Below are 18,762 nucleotides of genomic sequence, written 5' to 3'. Positions count from 1 at the left end.
ACTCTGTAATTAATATACGTAATTAATATACATCTTTGTCTTCCACGAAATGCCTCTTTTTAAAATGTTACTGAAAGATTGAGCTGATAAAGTATTTGTTGCAATAAAATAGCCTTCAAGATGGACAGATCATCTCTCGCATTTATTCTACTTTCTAGTCATAGTAAACAACTTCACATTTAAAATAAATAATTGCTGCCTACCACAGTAATCCACCTTGCTTTTTTCAGAGGTTGTGGCCAAAAGTCAGTTCTGGAAACACTGATGTGGACAGTCACAGCCCACTCTCATGCTGAGAGCACTTTCTGGCTGCTGCTTGAGAAGCAGTGTCCAACTCAATAGGGCAGGACATCAGATTTGAATAGATCTGAGGAAATATTTGAGAACACAATATTCCATTCTTCCAGTTCTGACACAGAAAAGGAGAAACTGCGCACAGTTATTCATTTCCCCCTCCCCATTTATTCCAATAAGAAATACAGAGAAATTTGTAAACTTTATTCACTATGCAGAAGCTGAGATGAGTCAAACAGCTGGCAGTGGCATCTTGCCTCGGAGTTTGATTTATAAAAATAATAGTGAGTGCAATTTTCTGTATTTCATTTGGGGAATGACAAAGAGGGTCTTTTCTATGATTATAAAACTTCCGAGTCTGATATCACTTATCACAACCCCGTTTGGAATTCCGGAAATGTTCTGTCAGGGGTGATTTGCGTATTTTTGGACTTGACATTTGATAGAAGTTGGGTAACCGAATATCGTAGTGGTATGTTTTTCCTGTATATACCCTGTCATTCAAGGCATAGAGTTTATCTGCAATGTCACTGCCAATTAAAACTGAAAACAGGCGGGAGATGTAACGATGCTGAGCGAAGAGCAAATACAATTTCTTTCTCCTCCAAGACACATAGCGACAATCAGTTTCTGCTGTGAGGGTTACCTAAAAAAAAAGTGTAAGGCCACATAAAAAACAAAGATGAGGAAGCCACTAAAGTTCTGCCTCCCCCTCCCCCCTTTTTTGCCCTTATTTTAAATGACTTTCACTTGCTGATTTCTTGGGTTAAAAAAACTGACTCACAATATAGGGTAAAAATGGGGAGAAACTACAAAATGTCTTGGCACATACATAATTTATAACATGAACAATCACAACGTTGTGCCCATTCCCAATCCATCTCTTTTCAAAATCTAGGTGGATGTATTTTTGTCTTTTACTGAAGCGAGAGCTACTTGATACTAAAAAATAATGAAGTTGGCGAATGTTAGAGAAGTATTTCCAAGTCAGTCCCAAAGACTGCAGACAAATATTTAATTCTAATCATTTCTGTAGCACAAAATGGAACTTATTTACCTATTCTGCATATGTATATGAATTTATAGTTGCATACACACACGTATGTTACATGTATTCATTGTAGGAAAACAATATACCATAGTAGAATCCACTGAAGTAAGTATCTTTTGAAATTATCAGACACAGCAACAGAGTAGTGATGGTTAAGTTTAGCACTTTTTTTTTTTGCTAGAAAACAACTGAAATCTATTAGCATTTTAAATCTTAAGAATCACTCATTTTTGCAATAAGGGCAAACTTTTAAATTCTTGGTGTTTCTCTACACTGTGTCAGTGGCAGTGTTTCGTTTATAGTCAAATCTCAATTAATTATATTTTAATCTCCATATATGCAACTAAGCAAAGGAAAATTGAAGAACATCTTTTGTGGACTCTTTCTGTCATATACAAAACCCGGTCTTTTTCTTGTCACTGGCCCTCCACAGACACAGTAATCAGCAAGAGAACTGGGAAGTCAATGCATGCTGCAAAGTACATTCCAAAGTTGAATATAAATCATTGCTCTGCTTTACTTGTTTGCCTGTTTTTAAACCAAACATCTGTTTGGAAGAGGCAGTGCTCACTCTGCAGTCCAATTATCCCTTACCTGAAAGATGCCTTCCTCTGTGGGTCTCAGTGAGTCCCATTCAGGCGAATCCAGGAACTGGAAGGGGAAAATGTAATGCAGAAATTCGCCATCAACGGTCACTCTGATCCTACCCAAACACAAAGAACATCATTTTTGAGAGAAAGAGAAAGCAAGCCCATAACTGGAGGCAAAGGGGAGGGAGCAGTATTTTAGATCTCTGGTGGCCTTTATGCTTTTAAAATTTTGTAGGCTAAAATATTAAATTCATACATTACAGTAAGTGACAAAATCTCCTGTAAGATTGAACATGTACTGATGTTCCTCACAGTTGGGATTCTAGAATATTAGGTAAAATTTATCAGATAGCGCATCAAAGTGTACATGGATGGTATGTGCCCATTTGTGTGGATTTATTATATTTCAAGATACTTCAAGACAAAGTTTCAATGCACTCAGTCAGATTTTAAATTAAGTAGGAAAACACTGCAGAATATAAAGGAGTATCACTGTAGATACCTCTGTTGACTAAATATTTAAGCTTTTAAAGACATTTAAACATTGTTTCTTCCCCCAAATGTTGTGTTTTCAAAATTTATATACCTACAAATATATGCCCCTGCTTCTAGCAAGTGGTCAATTCTAGAATATACTGAAAAAATTGATCATTATAGAACTTAAATGTTCTCTATTACTTGAAAGAATACCCCATCAGAGTCTTTTATTTAAAGTACTTTGGATGCCCACATTGAGTATTCTATTAATTGAAGCTGGCACCATCCTGTTCTTGATGTTCAATGACTAGCTTGGAAACAAATAGCACATCCAGACAAATTTATAAGAAGAAATATTAAGGCTCTAGATTATATCCTGCTTCGAGTAAATAACAGCACATACTCTAAATGCCTATGTCCGTGACTCACGTATGTGTCGAGGGGTTTCTCATGTCTCACAGTGCTAAAAACCGCCCAGGACTGTGTTACGTTAAGATGGAAAAGTGTAGCAAAAAGAAACACCAGCTAGTAGCTTGTACAGCGGAAATAACTACTATAGAGGAAGGACCAAGAGTACGAACCTCCCCGAAACTAGCAGGGAGAGTTTATCAATGGAGGTCTTCCCCTGCATGGCGTAACAGTGTTCCTTTTCCAAAGTCACCACTTCAGAGCTCAGAGCAATTGTTCTGAAGACGGGCAACGAGGTCCCCAGAGGCTGGAAAAGGGAGCTGTACAACAGCTGGAATTCTCGGGAAAAAGTTATGCTGCACACTTGATACGCAATGTGAACGAACTGCATGAAACAGATGACGAACAGCACGAAATTCCAGGAATATATGTCGGCCGCGCAGACATCGACCCAAGCCCAGATGGCAGAGCAGAGAAAACCCAAGCCCAGCAAACTGAAGACGTAAAGGAGCCCGAAGAATCCACTGCCGCCCATGAAACCTACGACGAATAAAATACTGGCAAGATGATAAATGGCTCCTTCGGCCTCCTGTTTCCAGGTGATGCAGACTGGGTGCTCATCTATCAGGTTCGTCCACAGACTTGAGTTTCTCTCCATGGCTGTCCTTCTGTCTGGTTCACTCTTCAGCTGACATTAGATGATACGGAAGCGAGTAGTTAAGTCCTTTGTTTTTCCATCATCAGAGTTTCCCTATGTCCTTATAAAACCGGAGACAGCCTGGACCCTGGGGTTGGAGTGATTAGATCTTGAAACACTAAAAATCCCAGGCTAGCTTCTTTAAGTTCATCTGGTCTAGTCCACAGACTAGACTTTAAGTTCATAAGATCTAGTCCACAGATATTTTAGTTTCCTGGACAAGAAAAAAAAGAAGGATCTAATTAGACAAGGAAAATTGAGGGGTATATTTAACTGAGCCCCCAGCATTACTATTCAAGTTGGTATCCTATTTTCTATGAAGTTAGAATGTATTTTAACATTTTATTTTGACATAATTATATATTTGCTTTAGTTAAAAAGAATAATACAGAGAGGGCACAAAGGCTGTTAAGGTTCTAGGATAGAACATGTATAGTTTTAGGGTTATGTTTAGTAATAATAAAAAATTATTTCCCCAAATTTTAATATTTGTTAGACCTAGCTAACTACATATTTTGCTAGAAAGCTAGGTGTTTTCATCAACTCGTCTTAATAATAATAGCTCAGTGTACCTCAGAATCTCTTGGGACAATGACTAAAAATGCAGATTCATAGGCTGTGCAGGCATACTGAGTCAGACTGTCTGAGGGCCTACGCTACAGGTAGGGCCTGTGTTAGTATCTTGACAGCAACCCCCCCACATGATTCTGATGCACCAATCCATGGCCTTTCGTGGCCCACCCTCTGAGAAAGAACTGCTGGACAATGGTATTCTCTCTACAGATGAAAAATTCAAGGCTTCGAGAGCCAAATACTTTATCTCAGGTCACCCAGGGGTCAGGATAGAGCAGAACTTTTGCCCGTAAGCCTGGAGGCTGGATCCAATCATGGGGCCTCTCATGAAAAAGACTTTAAATGAGGCACTGTAAGGAGCCCTACTAAAACAATAAACACGAGAAACATGTAATTAGGAGTCTGATTTTTTAAATTAACATATAATGTATTATTTGCCTCAGGGGTTCAGGTCTGTGAACCATCAGGCTTACCCATTTCACAACACTCACCATAGCACATACCCTCCCCGATGTCCAAAACTCAACCACCCTATCCTTAACCCCCACCCCCCAGCAACCCTCAGTTTGTTTCCTGAGGTTAAGAGTCTCTTATGGTTTGTCTCCCTCCCGATCCCGTCTTGTTTCATTTTGTTTCATTCCTTCCCTAACCCCCACCACAATCCCCCGCCCTGCCTCTCAAATTCTTCATATCAGAGAGATCATATAATTGTCTTTCTCTGATTGACTTATTTCGCTCAGCATAATACCCTCTAGTTCTATCCTTGTCAGGAGTCTGATTTTAAGAACACCGAGTAGACCAGGATTCTGTTTCATGAATTAGATCAAAATTATTTGAGACATATAAATTCAGATCTACCTTACTGTATTAGAGGTTATTTCAAGTTAAAGTCTGCACCCATATAACTAAATAAATAATATTAAAATTCCTGCTGCTTACACATTTATTTACCAGATGGTCAAAAAATGTTACTGACTTGTTCCTCTGCACATATATTCTCTACCCTTTGAGCCATATGGTAAAAATGCTAATGTGTGATCTGAGTCAGGAGAGATTCACCCGGGATGATAGAGCTGTAGGATATGTATCATTTACCCCAGATTTCTTAACAATAAGTAGTTGCACTGTGAAGCATTCAGTAGACTGGATTTTTAAACCATAACAACATTCAGAAGCCTTGAACTTAAGTGCTATATTTAGTGCCTTTATTTTTGAGATAGATCATTTCCAGAACACCTGTTAATAAAATATCAAATATCACAGATCTTGTCTCATAGAAAAAAAAAATACACATGGAGAGGTGAAAATGACTTGGCTGAAGTAAAAAAAGGGAACAGTATAATCACCAACAGAACTAGAAATGGAAGTAAAGGAGCCGCTGTTGGAGTTCTGGCTCTTCATCCTGGATAGCGGATCCTTTTCTCAGCAAGTAACGCCTTTAACAGCATCACCAGTTGAATCATTAAAAAAAAGAAAAAGTAAATAACACAGACCTAGAACTTGCATTGTTATTTGTACTAAAGCTACTTTCAAATGTACTTTAACCCCTCGCCCCGTGCCCCCTAGTTCGTGCCTCCCCACTCACTCTGTGAGATATTATGAGTCAGGGCAGAACAGCACCCTCAAAGTGTTTACTTTCTCTTCTTTAAGCGCAACACAAAATTATACACTACTGGATATTCACAACAAAGAAAATTTTTTAAAAAATACAATGAGTAGTGAGAACCGCAGAATACCACACTGCAAATGTCAGTCTCCCTGCTGTTTCACTTTTAAAACTAGGGTATTTTAAATTAATCAGTTCCTCAGGATACCTAACACAGCCGCGAAAGCCAATATTAAAAAGCATTGCTGGCAGAGCTCTGAACTTCGGTTTGAACTTCCTTAAAAATTTATAATCCTCAACAAAATGTTAAAATGATGCTAACAGAGAAGGGCCATGTAAAACCTATGTGGCGATGCAGAAGGGAGCTTCTGGGAATCTTGTCCCCTGACGATCGGGACTTGGGGGACAGACTGGGCCACCTGCATTCCAGGAGGGTGACCCATTGTGCTCATCAGAGGAACTGTGCTTCCGGTCCTTTCCAGCGGCTTCTGTTTCAAGAAGCTGCTACCAAATCATCTTCCTATCCTTGATCCTGTATCACTCCACACAGCAACACGGAGTGCTGACTTGTCCTGATTAAATTACTCCACACCCAGCCTTTCTCCACTTGGTGTGTTTTTATTCAGTCACCAAAACAGATGTATTTTATTAGAAGAGAAAGAACTGACAGGGGCAGGTGACGGGCGTGAGTGTTCCTCTGATGTGTGCCAGCAGCACTCTCTGACTGAACGTGATTCATCAGCCAGCTGCCTGCTTAGAAGGCCTGGAGGCCTTAAGTCCTGTTTTTGGGTAAATAAACGTTGAGATGCTGAAGTAGCACAATAGATTCTCCAGCAACAAAGCCCACCTTCCCCGCAAGAGAAATGAGCACATGGACAAATGATGGAGACAAAAATTAAGTGCAAATAAACACAATAATTTCCAGCTCCCCCCTTTCTACTCCTTAGATTGTAAGACCCTGAGTTAGAGGAATAAGTTATAGAGGAACCTTAAAGGCAGGTATGAGCATGATCCATGAAATATGATGGAGAATTGGGACCAACTGATTAAGACTAGCTCTGAAATTGGGTTTATCTATTTAAAACTTGTACGTTTAATATCTCATTGCATTAGACTCGTTGCCGTGAGGGAGGCTCATTGCCCTGCTTGCAAATGAGAAAAGCAGGGCACAAGATTGGCCAAGTCACGGGCTTGAGGTAAAAGAGGCAGGAAGTCCCAGCCGCGAGGTAGGAGTCCCAGTCCGCTCAATGCCATGCCCTCACCAGCACACAGGGTCACCTTTCAAGGCTGGGAATCGGATATGAACGTGTTGGGACACAGTGGGATATTCTGTCCGGATTGGTTTGCCAGGAAAATAATAATCCTAACACCGAATATTTAAGACCTTCCATATCCACATGTACGGCTCCATCCGTAATGCTCACCACCGAGCCAGGGAGATAGACCTACAAAGGCACTCATGAAATAATTTGCTGTATTATTATTCAACACTGGCGGACTTCCTCTCCTAGCTTCTGAAACTCTTAAGGGGCGAAGACAAATGTTTTTGTATTTCTGGCCCTCGGGGAGCGTTGATTGAGTACCCTGCTATCCAGGTGCAAGCAGGCTGCCTTCTCCATGCCTAGTCTCTCTCCGATTTAATGGATGATCTAAAATCTTCTGTCACCCAGGGGAAAAGAAGTAGGGACTATTCCAACATCCAAGGAAGTTTGGTACAAAATCACTGAGGAGGTGGGACACTGCTTATTTAAACATCTGGCACAGCTCCAAACTCATAGGGGAATCCTTTTGTCTTCATAGAAATTGAGTTCCTTAAGAGCAGTGGAATTTTAATCTGATTAAAAACAACAACTCTCGTAGCTTGTGGTATTGCGTTAGTTTTGGTTGCTAGGCAACCCAGAAGATAAAAATGCCATCAATATTCTACTCATTAATTGGAATAGATCCTAACTTTGGTATGTGTTCCATATGCAAAAATAATCATTTGCTTAAAGCTGGTTTTCTCTACTTATTCTCAAGGAGGTATACTTACTCAGGACCTACTTGCCAGAAGTATTTAGAAATTACCTCACTTAACCTTCACAACAATCCTCTGGGGAAGGTACTACATCTCCATCTTACAGATGAGAAAAATCAAAACCCAGAGAAGGTAAGCAAATTGTTTCAGGTCCCCTTGCTCATACGGGGACTAACATTCCACACAGTCCTGCCTGATTCCGAAGCTCACAGACTATACCACATTTATTATTCTGCTTCCACAGTAGCCGGGTTTAGAGAATGTAAGCATTCATTCCCTCCTTGTTGCTTAGATAAATTCAAGCATGTTTATTCATCAGTCAAGCAGAGGTAGTATCACTTATTCGGTCCACTCTAAAGGGGGCTCGAAGATTCAGATGAGGAAATCTATATTAAAACTTCTGGGCAAATTTAAAAATAATAGAGAGATGGTGTCACCGTACTTGTGGCTTGTCTTTTACAAAGCTGAGCCTTTTGGAGAATTCAGTTTCTTAAGAGCTTTCTTTCACCCAGAGGATTACAGTTCAATACACAAATACAAATGTTACTGTCGGTGGCTACCCAACTTTAAATTTCAAATTCTAAATATACTTATTCCTGCAGGGGTGATCTCAGTTGTTCTTCCCTGTGCAGATCCTGATCTCCTACGGCTGGTAGGGGTACCCTCATAACCAACCCACCCTTGAGTCTTTACTTTCCAATGGCCAAGAAGCCATCCCCGGAAGACAACGTTACTCTTCTACCTCAGATTAGTATTTAGTGCTTCCCAGCAGGTATCCTCAAGTCACTGATGTTGTGTCACCCGGGTGGCTTGTTAGACTGTCCCTTCCCTGGCCCCACCCTAGAATTGCTGAGCCTGGAAGGGACCCAAGAAGAGGCCCTTCCAATTAGTTCCCAGTTGATTCTGATGCACATTCAAGTTTGAGGGTCATCGTTTTATGTTGTTCCTGCATGGTTTCTGGATTATCCTTGTTTGTTTGCCGGACCTTCGCTTTGTTCCTTCCTGGCTGACCACTGGCTGTCCTTCTGCGCTGGTTACTCTTGTGCTTTTGATCGTCACTGTCTGCCGGGGCCAGTAGTGCTGGTGTTAGTGCTCCATTCTGCGTCTGCTCAGTTCAGCTGACAGTGTTACTTAAAAGCAAAGTTCTAGTCTTAGCCGTGCCCCTAAAGAGCTGTGTGATTTTAATCTTACTAGACCTGTTTCCTCATTGGTAAAATGGAAGGTGGACAAAATAATGTGAGGTCCCTTTTGGCTCTAAAATAACATGACTCTATGTGGTAAGGAATAGAAGACTTTTCCTAGCATGGCTTCAAATATAGAGCCGAGTAGTGGAACAGAATTCAGACTGCAGGTCTTAACACTGCGTTTATGATTGGGGCCCCACTCTAGAGACTGCTCACTTAATTACTTACTGACTGTGGTGGGGCCCAGGCACTGGCATTTTCTGATGAGCAACCGGGGTTAAGAACTGTTGGGGGGTGGTGAGGTTGAGAGACACCAGAACAGCCTGTACGGTAAAGGATCTGATTTTAATTCCTATTTTGAAGGAGCTGGAAAGGCACATTTTGCCTTGTGTGTTCTCATTCCCATGCTTTGCTCAGGTGGGGAAGCATTTTCCTTCCTTGCCACTCATGATTCCAAGAGGGCGCAAGCCTTGTGGATATTTTGCAGCAGGCTTTCCTTAACAGGGTGGCCTGAATTGCACCTTCTAGTTCTGAAATTTTATGGCCTTTATTATCTGTCAACATGGCTTTCATCATATGTTATGTTATACTGACCATTTTATATATATATTCATCATTGGTCATATATATTTGGTCATATGTCAGCTTTATTGGTTGATTATTTATTTTTTTAAAAGATTTTATTTATTTATTTGAGAGAGAGAGAGCACGAGAGGGGAGAAGGTCAGAGGGAGAAGCAGACTCCCCATGGAGCTGGGAGCCCGATGTGGGACTCGATCCTGGTACTCCAGGATCATGACCTGAGCTGAAGGCAATTGCTTAACCAACTGAGCCACCCAGGTGCCCTTGGTTGATTATTTTACGTGTGTGTATGGAAACATTTATGGAATTCCCCTCTGTCTAGCACAGAGTGAGTCTTCAATAAATGTTCAATGACTGATAAGGATAACAATGCCCAGCTGTAAATGCAGTGTTCAGAATAATTTTGGAACAAGTAAGAAGCCCCAGTGAGATCTAATACCTGAATCAATGATTTAGATGTTGAACATAGAAAGACAGGAAAGCATATATTATACTGTGAGGGAGAAGTAAAAGGAAGAAATGTCTCTCTTGAGACAGAGGATCAAAGAAGGGTTGAAGACCCTTTGGAATTTTAAGAGATCCCAAAGTTTGGGAAGAAATCAGAGGAAAGGGGAACACAGTTTCATCCTCAATTAACCGAATATTCTTGGTATACCTACAGAGTTCACAGCAGAAAATAGGCAGGACAGAGGGATATTTAATAGTTCCTATTGCGCAAGGCAATACTGAAGAAAGCCTGGGGTTGGCAAGAGGAGCTAGAAAGTGAGCACAGAGAGAATGAGAGTTGAAATTAAATGCCCATGAGCCGAGGCCTTAGCTAGAACTCTAGAGTTGTGCTGTCCAATATGGTAGCCATTAGCCATATGTGGCTGGCCTGAATTGAGATGTGTTATATACGTGGATTTCAAAGACTTAGCATAAAGATAAAGAATATGTCATTATAACATTTATATTGACTATAGGCTGAAATGATTATGTTTTAGAAATACTGGGTTAAATAAAACATTAAAGTTAATTCTGCCCATGTCTTATTTTTCAATGTCGCTATTAGAAAATTTAAAATTACGTATGTGACTTGCATTATCTTTCTCTTGGACAGTGCTGGTCTAGAGCCTCTCAAGTAACAGAGAAAGGAAACGAAAAAGACTTGGCATGACACTGGGCAAACAGTGCATATGTATAATGTATAAGTGTATAAATATGGAAGAATTATCTAAGATTAAGAACAGAGAGTTGATATAAATGTAAATGATATTGGCTACAATATTCACATGCTACAATCATCAGATGTTATCCATGGCATAGATGTCGCCATCTGGTTTCTGCCTACATAGGTGGTGGCCAAACCCACTATAGCTCTTGGCCTCTTTATCCTACCAAGGAAGTCACTACTTTTTCCTTTTGCCTTGGGAGAATTACACTTTCCCAAGCAACTATATCCCATTGTTTCATTTTCTCATTTCATCTTCTGATGATACCTCATGGAATACATTGGAAATCCCAGACAGATAATCTCATAAATTTTGTAGTGGAGATTGAATTGTGGTCTTCTGGATTCCACAGGGTCTATACCAGCCTTTGTTTTCATATAATATACGAGTTTCTTCATGTATGACTAGGCTTCCGGGCTGGAATATGCCTTTGACCTTCCATACAAATGAGAACTTGGCTTCTCTTGAGACTCGAGAAAATTAAAGAATGTGCCTACAGCCCGCACCGGACTTCTCTGATTCTCTTATCTTTGCTAATGTCCATTTGATTACCTGCTGCTGTGTCTGATTTCTCACTTTATCACATAGGCAAAATTGTAAGATGGCCCCCAAGATTCCTGTCTCATTGGTTTACACATGCTATAATCCTCTCTCCTTGAGTGTGGCAGACCTGTGAATGAGATGGGACAGAGGCTTTCTTGATTAACATTATATGGCAAATGGTGCTAGAATAATCACCTGTGATTATTAATCTATATAAGATTGTAGGACCAGAGAGGGATTGAAAATTAGAGAGTCATGTTCCTACTGGTCTGGAAGAAAGCAGATACCATGCTGTGAACTGCTTATGGGGGTCACAACCCAAGGACTGTCTCTGTGAGCTGAAAGTAGTCCCCAACTAACAGTGACCAAGATAATGGGAATATCAGTCCTACAACAACAAGGAGCTGAATTCTGCCAACCACCTGAAAATCTTGGAAGAGGGCCTTGGACTCCAAACAAGGAGTGCAGTGTGCCAGTTCAGCTGTGCCTGGACTCCTGACCCACAAAAACTATGCGATAATGAGTCTGTGGTGTTTTCAGCCACTATTTGTGGTACTCTGTTATAAAGCAGTAGGAAACTAATATACACACCCAATTATGAGTACTTACTATACAAGACTTTCATTAATCTAATAATCTGCATTTTATGATGGAGTTGGAAGAAGACATGAAATCTTTGCTAGCTTTAAATCAGGAAAATCAGGAAATACTTTTGAAGAATAGTATCTGGAAAACAAGACACCAAGAACGGCCCTGGGAATTACATGTAAATTCACAGTGGTTCCCAGCTATACATTACAGGTTCTTCTTAGTGGAGTCAGACACCCAACACTGTCAAGCATTTGGACACATGGGCAATTTCCAGAATAATTATGTCATTCATATACAATCTCCAAAATTCCTGGAATACCAAGTTTCCTTGGGTGACTTCCAGCTTAGTTCTTTGCAAAACCAAGCCATATGCATAGGGCAAATAATTGATGTCTCAGACACATCTAGAGATTAACACTCAAAAGACAGACTACAGAAACTCAAATAAATAGCTCTGTAATTCTTCTCATTGTGTGACTCCATGACATTCAGATGAGTTGAGCGATGGGGAATTAATGCAATATCTCATTGCCATCTTCTTGAACCTCATTTACTACTATGACTGCTACTACCACCGTTACTACCAGCACTGGTCATTTACTAAGCATTTACTATGTGCCAGGCATGTTTCTAAGAATACTAAAATATTGTGTCATTTAATCCTTACAACTTTTTGAGATATACTGTTCTGTTGTCCCTGTTTTACAGATGAGAAAACTGAGGTACAGGGACGTGAAGGAGGTTGCCTAAGGATACACAAATGATAGAGCTCAGAATCACTCCCAGACAGAGATGCAAATAATGACACACTGCTTCATGTACAGTTTGAATCTAAATATCTGGACTTACTGGAACAAATCAATAACATTCTTGGTTTTCTCCCTTCGGTTCTAGATTCAGTGAATTTAAATGTCTTCTTAAGAAATTACAACTTTTGGGGGGCACCTGGGTGGCTCAGTGGGTTAAGCCACTGCCTTCAGCTCAGGTCATGATTCCAGAGTCCTGGGATGGAGTCCCATATCAGGCCTCCCCTGCTCTGCAGGAGCCTGCTTCTCCCTCCTCCTCTGCCTCTCCCCCTGCTTGTGCTCTCTCTCTCTCTCATTCTGTGAAATAAAAAATTAAATCTTAAAAAAAAAATAAAAAGAAATTACAACTTTTTGAGCAACACAGGAATGGGATGGTGGACCCATGTTGGACCAATCAGTGTCCTATAATTCTCAATCTGACGAAACAGCAGTAAACCTGGCACAAGCAGGCCATTCACTTTCGAGCAGCTGCTATCATGTCAAGCAGTAAGTTCACTAGACATTCATGATGAAAAATTGAAGACAAGCCGGATCCATGGATCCATTAAATGGTCTTCTCTTGATATGAATCAAAGGTAGACACCTTCACTTCCTTTTCCTCCAAGTGACCTATATGCAGCAAATGAACTCACCTTTCTATGTTTATGTAGTTCAGGTTCTCATGTTTCTCTCTCACATGCCTAACAAGCTCATGTGATCTAGCTAACTGGGTAGAGTCTTTTTCATTTTTTCTGGCCAGATAAACCAGGTGGACCACACATCAGGGCCAGTGATGTTTGAAACCACCAAACCAGCCACCACTAGTGGTAAAAGGAGCACTTCTGCAGGGTATGGAGATTTCCTTTCAAGGTGTTTGCACAGAGATAGGAGCTTTCTCTTTGATTGTGGGAGACTGTTTCTTGTTTGGGCCTCAATCCACATGCTCTACAATCTTTCCATTTCTTCTATTTCTTTAGGTCTTGTTTTTCTTGACTTGTAACACTTGGAAGTTATTCCAACCACAGATGTTCCTTTTATTGTGGCAGCACTGCCTGTGGATAAGCAATGTAGGTCATTCCCTTATTTCTGCTGGAAATATACATATTCTCCCGATTCTTTTGAAATGTTTGATTATTTCAAGTTTCTCTTCATTATTGAATCTTTCCTTTTGTATGCACTATTTGACATGTTGAATCAAGATGCTTAGACATTCTCAGGATGCTGAAGGTTGTGTTTTTATACAGAAAAGTGTGCCACTGCAAAAGAATAGCAGAACCCACTCTTGCAGGATAACCTGTGGTGAACCAAGGTAGCTGCCAGATGTTTCAGGTGTACGTGTATTTGTGTCTTGTGTATTCCTATATGGCTCAAGTCAGCAGGTTATAGCTTAATATATTCACCTGGTATTCTGGTTGAGTAAATGATCCGCGAGCAAGCAAAAAATCTGTGCTACGCTTAAATTGTTCCCTAATATTTCCCTTGCATTGACATGATGCTTAATTTTAAAACAAACAGTATAACATAATTGACTGTGTCATGAAATTTCAAACAGCCAGAAAAATATTGTTAATTAATATACAATAATTCAATAAATCCCTGCCCTCCTGGAGCTTGCATTTTAGTGAAATTCAAATGTTGATACAATTTAAGCTTACTTTCAAATTATGAGATCTATTTTAAATAGCTAAAAATATCTCTTATATGCAAATAAACCTAAGTTATGTAAGACTCATTTAAAGTTAGTTACTGCATACTAAATTTTTTTTAAAAGATTTTGTTTATTTATTTGACAGAGAGAGATCACAAATAGGCAGAGATGCAGGCGAGAGAGAGGGGGAAACAGGCTCCCTGCTGAGCAGAAAGCCCGATGTGGGGCTCGATCCCAGGACCCTGAGATCATGACCAAGCCGAAGGCAGAGGCTTAATCCACTGAGCCACCAAGGCGTCCCTGCATACTAAATTTTTAAATAAATACTATATTTTAAGAGATAGTCTAAAGTCTCATAAATGAAAATTCAAACAAGCTAGTTTTCTAGAATGTCCATCAAAGATTGAACACAATTAGACAAACCAACCCTAGATTATACACATTATTTGTGTCCCGAGTAGTATGTTACATATTAATACATATGTATTAATAAATACATGATCTATATCCTTCTATTTGTACAAATGCAAGGAAAGACATGGAACCATCTACACTTAATGTTAAAGATGATGACTTCTGAATGGGGGATACATTACTTTTGTCTTTGTATATATCTGTATTGTTTGCATTCTTTATAACAATTTTATAAAATAAGGTGATTTTATATTAATTTGAAAATTTTTAAATACAAAAATTTCAAAGTACTAAAATCCATGAACCCAATGACCAGCAATAACAAACATCATTGTCATTTTAAAAGTCTTTTTTATAATAAAAAAATTCCACAGAAATTGAAGATCCCCATGGATTATTCTCAAGTACCATTCCCCACCCACTCACTCCTTATATATAATTGTGTCTATCCTTCCAAGCCATATAGAATAATTTTAAAATTGCAATTTAAAGTGCAGTGCAAGATTAGAAATGTATCTTATGCGTTTTTTCCAGGTCCATGATTAATTTTTTTTTCTTATGAGTAAACACATACAAAGATAGATAAAATACTAGATAATAAATCTCCATATACTGATTATCCAGACTCAACTATTATCAAGATTTTGCTACACAGAGTTTTTGAATTTAAAAGCAAAAACTGTACCTACTGTTCATCCAATAGTTTGTTCAGTCAATCAACAAACACCTACTTAGGGAGACGGGGAAAATTATGACTAGTTGTGTTCTTACAACGTGCCAGTCACCAGGTCTTCCATTTACTGACCTGTTCAGGAGTCACAACACCTCCGCAACCTCGGTGGTTTTATCAGCCTGGTCTGGAGTGAAAAATGAGGCCCAGAGCAATGAAGATTCTAGTCTAGGCTCAGCCAGTTGATTATCTTTCTAGAACCAATTTCATAGTGTGTAAGAGTCACCAGAGTTTATTATTCTGTTGAAGAATACAAGTGAAGAAGAACAAAATGAGAAGGTCTCATGTTGGGTCTGTGTGAATCAGTCTTTGTATTCTTTGGGTCAGAGGGTGATCCAGCATTGCTCTAGGTCAACAACTTTCGGTAATTTATTTAATTTTTTAAAAAATGCCTATAATAGGATGCCTAGGTGGCTCAGTCCGTTTAAGTGTCTGCCTTCTGCTCTGGCCATGATTCCCAGGTCCTGGAATCGAGTCCTGCATCTGGCTCCTTGCTTAACAGAGAGCCTGCTTCTCTCTCTGTCTGCCCCTCCCCCTGCTTGTGCTCTTTGTCTCTCTCTCTCTAACCAATAAATAAATAAAATCTTAAATAAAAATGCTTGTTATAACTTGCACTTTAAGACATTCTCTTGTAACTACTTGAGTAACAGAGAGAAACATTTTCCCTTTTCCTCAAAAAAAAAAAATCTAATTAATGATTCAATATACTCTTGTCAATTCTGACTTACTCTCTATAGTTCCAATCTCAGTTGGCCAACAACCATAATTATAAAAACCAATTTCAAATGCAATTTGCAGGCTTGCAGATCGATCCATCATTTGGATATTTTCCAAAGCAGTTTTGAAACTTCTTGCCTGCCATGTTGCTGATGTGTTCTTACACTCATACACTACAGCCAATACTTCATAACCATTCTTGATCTTGACTGTTTCAAAATAAGCAGACGTGAATGCTCCAATGTGTCAATGCTTAGTCAGTCTTGTGGTTAAGAAGCCTGGGAGTTTGGTTTTCCAGCACATGTTTTGATTTAATAAGCAAAGAATGTCACCATTTAGAAGCACAGGATGCACGATGATTCAGCTATTTTGAGACACTATTGAGATGAAAGAAACTCATCTCTCCAGTGTCTCCCAGTTTATGAGTATAAAATTTTGGAACAGAAAACGTCTTACTCTACATTTCAGTTTGTATTTCTATCCTAAACTCTCTGGTCTTCGGGGAAGGAAAAGAGCCTTAAAATCATCTGAGATCAGCTAGACCTCTTCATTCTGTAATGTGGAAGGAGATCTAATTTTTGTTTTGTTTGTATTTAGTTTCATGTAGTTCTTGTTTAGTTTACTTTTGCCTCAAAGAACAATGCCAGGTTACTGTCCTGTCACGCAAGGGATATTACCACGCAATACTCCCTAATATTAAAAAGAACAGAAAATAGCCACCACCAAACCTTACTATGAACAGGGACCAAAAATTTTTTAAGGCTGCCGTAAAATTCAATTTTTATGTCCAAGCTTGCAAATTCAAACCCAAGTACAAGAGTTAGAATAAAAAGTCAGGAAGGAAGATTGTCCCATTCTAAATGTTTACTAAATCAAGTTAAATTACGTTCAAAAGTGGGCTTCTAATTGTGCTTTTCCATTTATAAGTCACATGTAGAACTTTTTCATGTTTTAAAAATGTTTCCTGGCTAAAACATTTTTTTTGGGGGGGGGCATGGCCCTATTACTGTATTTTGATTCTGTTCCTTTAATCTTTTCCTAAAATACAGACCCTCACAATGTATTATACCTCTGTAACTGACCTTGGTGATTAGGTAATTTGGTGGTTTTGTTTCCTTCCTTCCTTTTTTTCCCAAGGTGGATCCCCAAGTAGAGAAAACAGGTCAGCTTGACCTTTGATGAGGCAGCTTTCGCGTGTCCCCAACTCAGTGTGAAAACACTGACCCTAGTCAGGCCCTTAGCAGACAGGGAAAGGAACTCCCAGCCGCTGCACTTCCCCACGAACCCTAAGACTGTCAGGGCCCCTTGGACCAGCTTTTCTCCCTCGAAAATCTGGCCCCTTTCTTTGGGCTCCAGCGTGCCTGGGCAAGAGGGGGGCAAACAGAAGATCTGGGGGAAAGATTCACCTCTAGAGCAGACGACTGTTGCCAGGGGCTGGTGCGCGCGGAGCCCTCAGCCGCGGACTCTCAGCCGGCGGAGCTGCGAGCGGCGCAACCCGGACTCCGGGGCTCGAATTGGCCCGAGCCGGGCCGGGAGCGGGGCCGGGAGCGGAGCGGCGGTGCTGGCAGCGCGGGGCACAGGGCGGCGAAGCAAAGGCGGTCCCGGGGGGTCGGCAGCCTCGCAGCCCCCACCCTGGGGCGGGGCCGGGGTAGAAGTCGCGCCGGCAAAGTTGCACCAAAGCGCGCTAGGTGCGAGGGTGCGGACAGCTCCCGGAAGGCGGCAGCCGAGGCGCCCCCGGGCTCCCCTCCTTACCTTTCGTTCCCCGACCCTGCGCAGAGCTCCGGCCTTGCGCCTACAGAAGTTTCCCAGCCGAGCGCGCTGAGTCGGGCTGCCAGGCGCCGAAGCCCCCGGCGTCCGGCTCGCGCACTCCACGCCGCCCACCCGGCCGGCGTCGGCCCCGCGCCGGGACGCGCCGTGACCGCAGCCCACTCCCGAGCTCGCGCGGCGGCGCGGGCGGGGGCCGGGCACGGGCGCGCGCTCCGGGGCGCAGCGGGGAGAGCGGGGAGGGCGGGGGCGGCGGCGGCGGCGGCTCAGGGGCCCGGGCCGCCCCAGCCTCCCCGCAGCAGGCGGCGCGGCCACCAGCTTGCAGGTCTGCGGACAAAGCTGGCGGGCGCTGCGGACCAAAGTTTGCCAAGAAGGGTTTCCCGAAGTCAACACTGATCGCGGTTAGGAAACAGACCTGGTGTTCGCTGTTCTGGAGAAGGATGGAATTGACTACTGAAATGAAAAGCAACTCTATGTGTGCCCCTCTCCGCCGGCACGCCAAAAACAAAATGACGAAATAAATGACCAGAGTGGGAATGAGAATATTTGGGTGCATGGGACAAAGAAAGGTCACATCAATGGATATCTTAAAAAAAAAAAAAAAAAAAGGGAAAGCACGAATAACCACAGAAGGAAAAAAATTAAAAATACAAATGACGGAAAATCTTCAAATCAGCATTAAGCCAAATGCGTACAATTTCAGGCAACACTCAAATGCATTTTCCTCCCATGAAATTAGTGAAGTTTTGTTTAGTTTTGGTGATCAAACCATAGGGTAGTCAGTGAGGTACCAGTGAAACACACAAGTTACTCAAGGATTTCATCTCCCTTCTCTTTGCACCCTCACTTTTACTTGGTGCTAAGAGTTGGTGATGATGAT

General features: G+C 41.1%; 1 protein-coding gene and 1 long non-coding RNA gene across 4 annotated transcripts in view; one reads left to right on the top strand and one right to left on the bottom strand.

Moving 5' to 3' along the window:
* LOC116588176 overlaps positions 1-18,762 on the top strand; it is a 98,581-nt gene that overhangs the window by 16,813 nt on the left and 63,006 nt on the right. The window contains exon 3 of one of the 2 annotated variants that reach the window (XR_004284826.1): positions 7,716-7,845. The exons of the other annotated variant lie outside the window; for it this stretch is intronic. This is a non-coding gene — a long non-coding RNA (uncharacterized LOC116588176). The remainder of the gene's footprint in view (positions 1-7,715; positions 7,846-18,762) is intronic. 2 annotated transcript variants of the gene reach the window in all.
* POPDC3 (popeye domain containing 3) lies at positions 124-18,061 on the bottom strand. 2 transcript variants are annotated; one of them, XM_032338934.1, is made up of 4 exons: positions 17,871-18,061; positions 2,994-3,731; positions 1,940-2,048; positions 124-940 (listed from the first exon to the last, which is right to left on the bottom strand). In XM_032338934.1, exons 2-4 carry the CDS (start codon positions 3,476-3,478, stop codon positions 659-661), a joined length of 876 nt encoding a protein of 291 aa, XP_032194825.1. In that variant the 5' UTR covers positions 3,479-3,731; positions 17,871-18,061; the 3' UTR covers positions 124-658. The 2 variants fall into 2 exon arrangements, with proteins under 2 accessions (XP_032194825.1, XP_032194826.1); XM_032338935.1 differs by lacking the exon at positions 17,871-18,061 and adding an exon at positions 17,525-17,855.

Source organism: Mustela erminea, chromosome 4 (genome assembly GCF_009829155.1).
Source record: "Mustela erminea isolate mMusErm1 chromosome 4, mMusErm1.Pri, whole genome shotgun sequence".
Taxonomy (NCBI): domain Eukaryota; kingdom Metazoa; phylum Chordata; class Mammalia; order Carnivora; family Mustelidae; genus Mustela; species Mustela erminea.
Note: the sequence above shows the minus strand (reverse complement) of the source record. Positions and strands in the feature narration are given on the sequence as shown.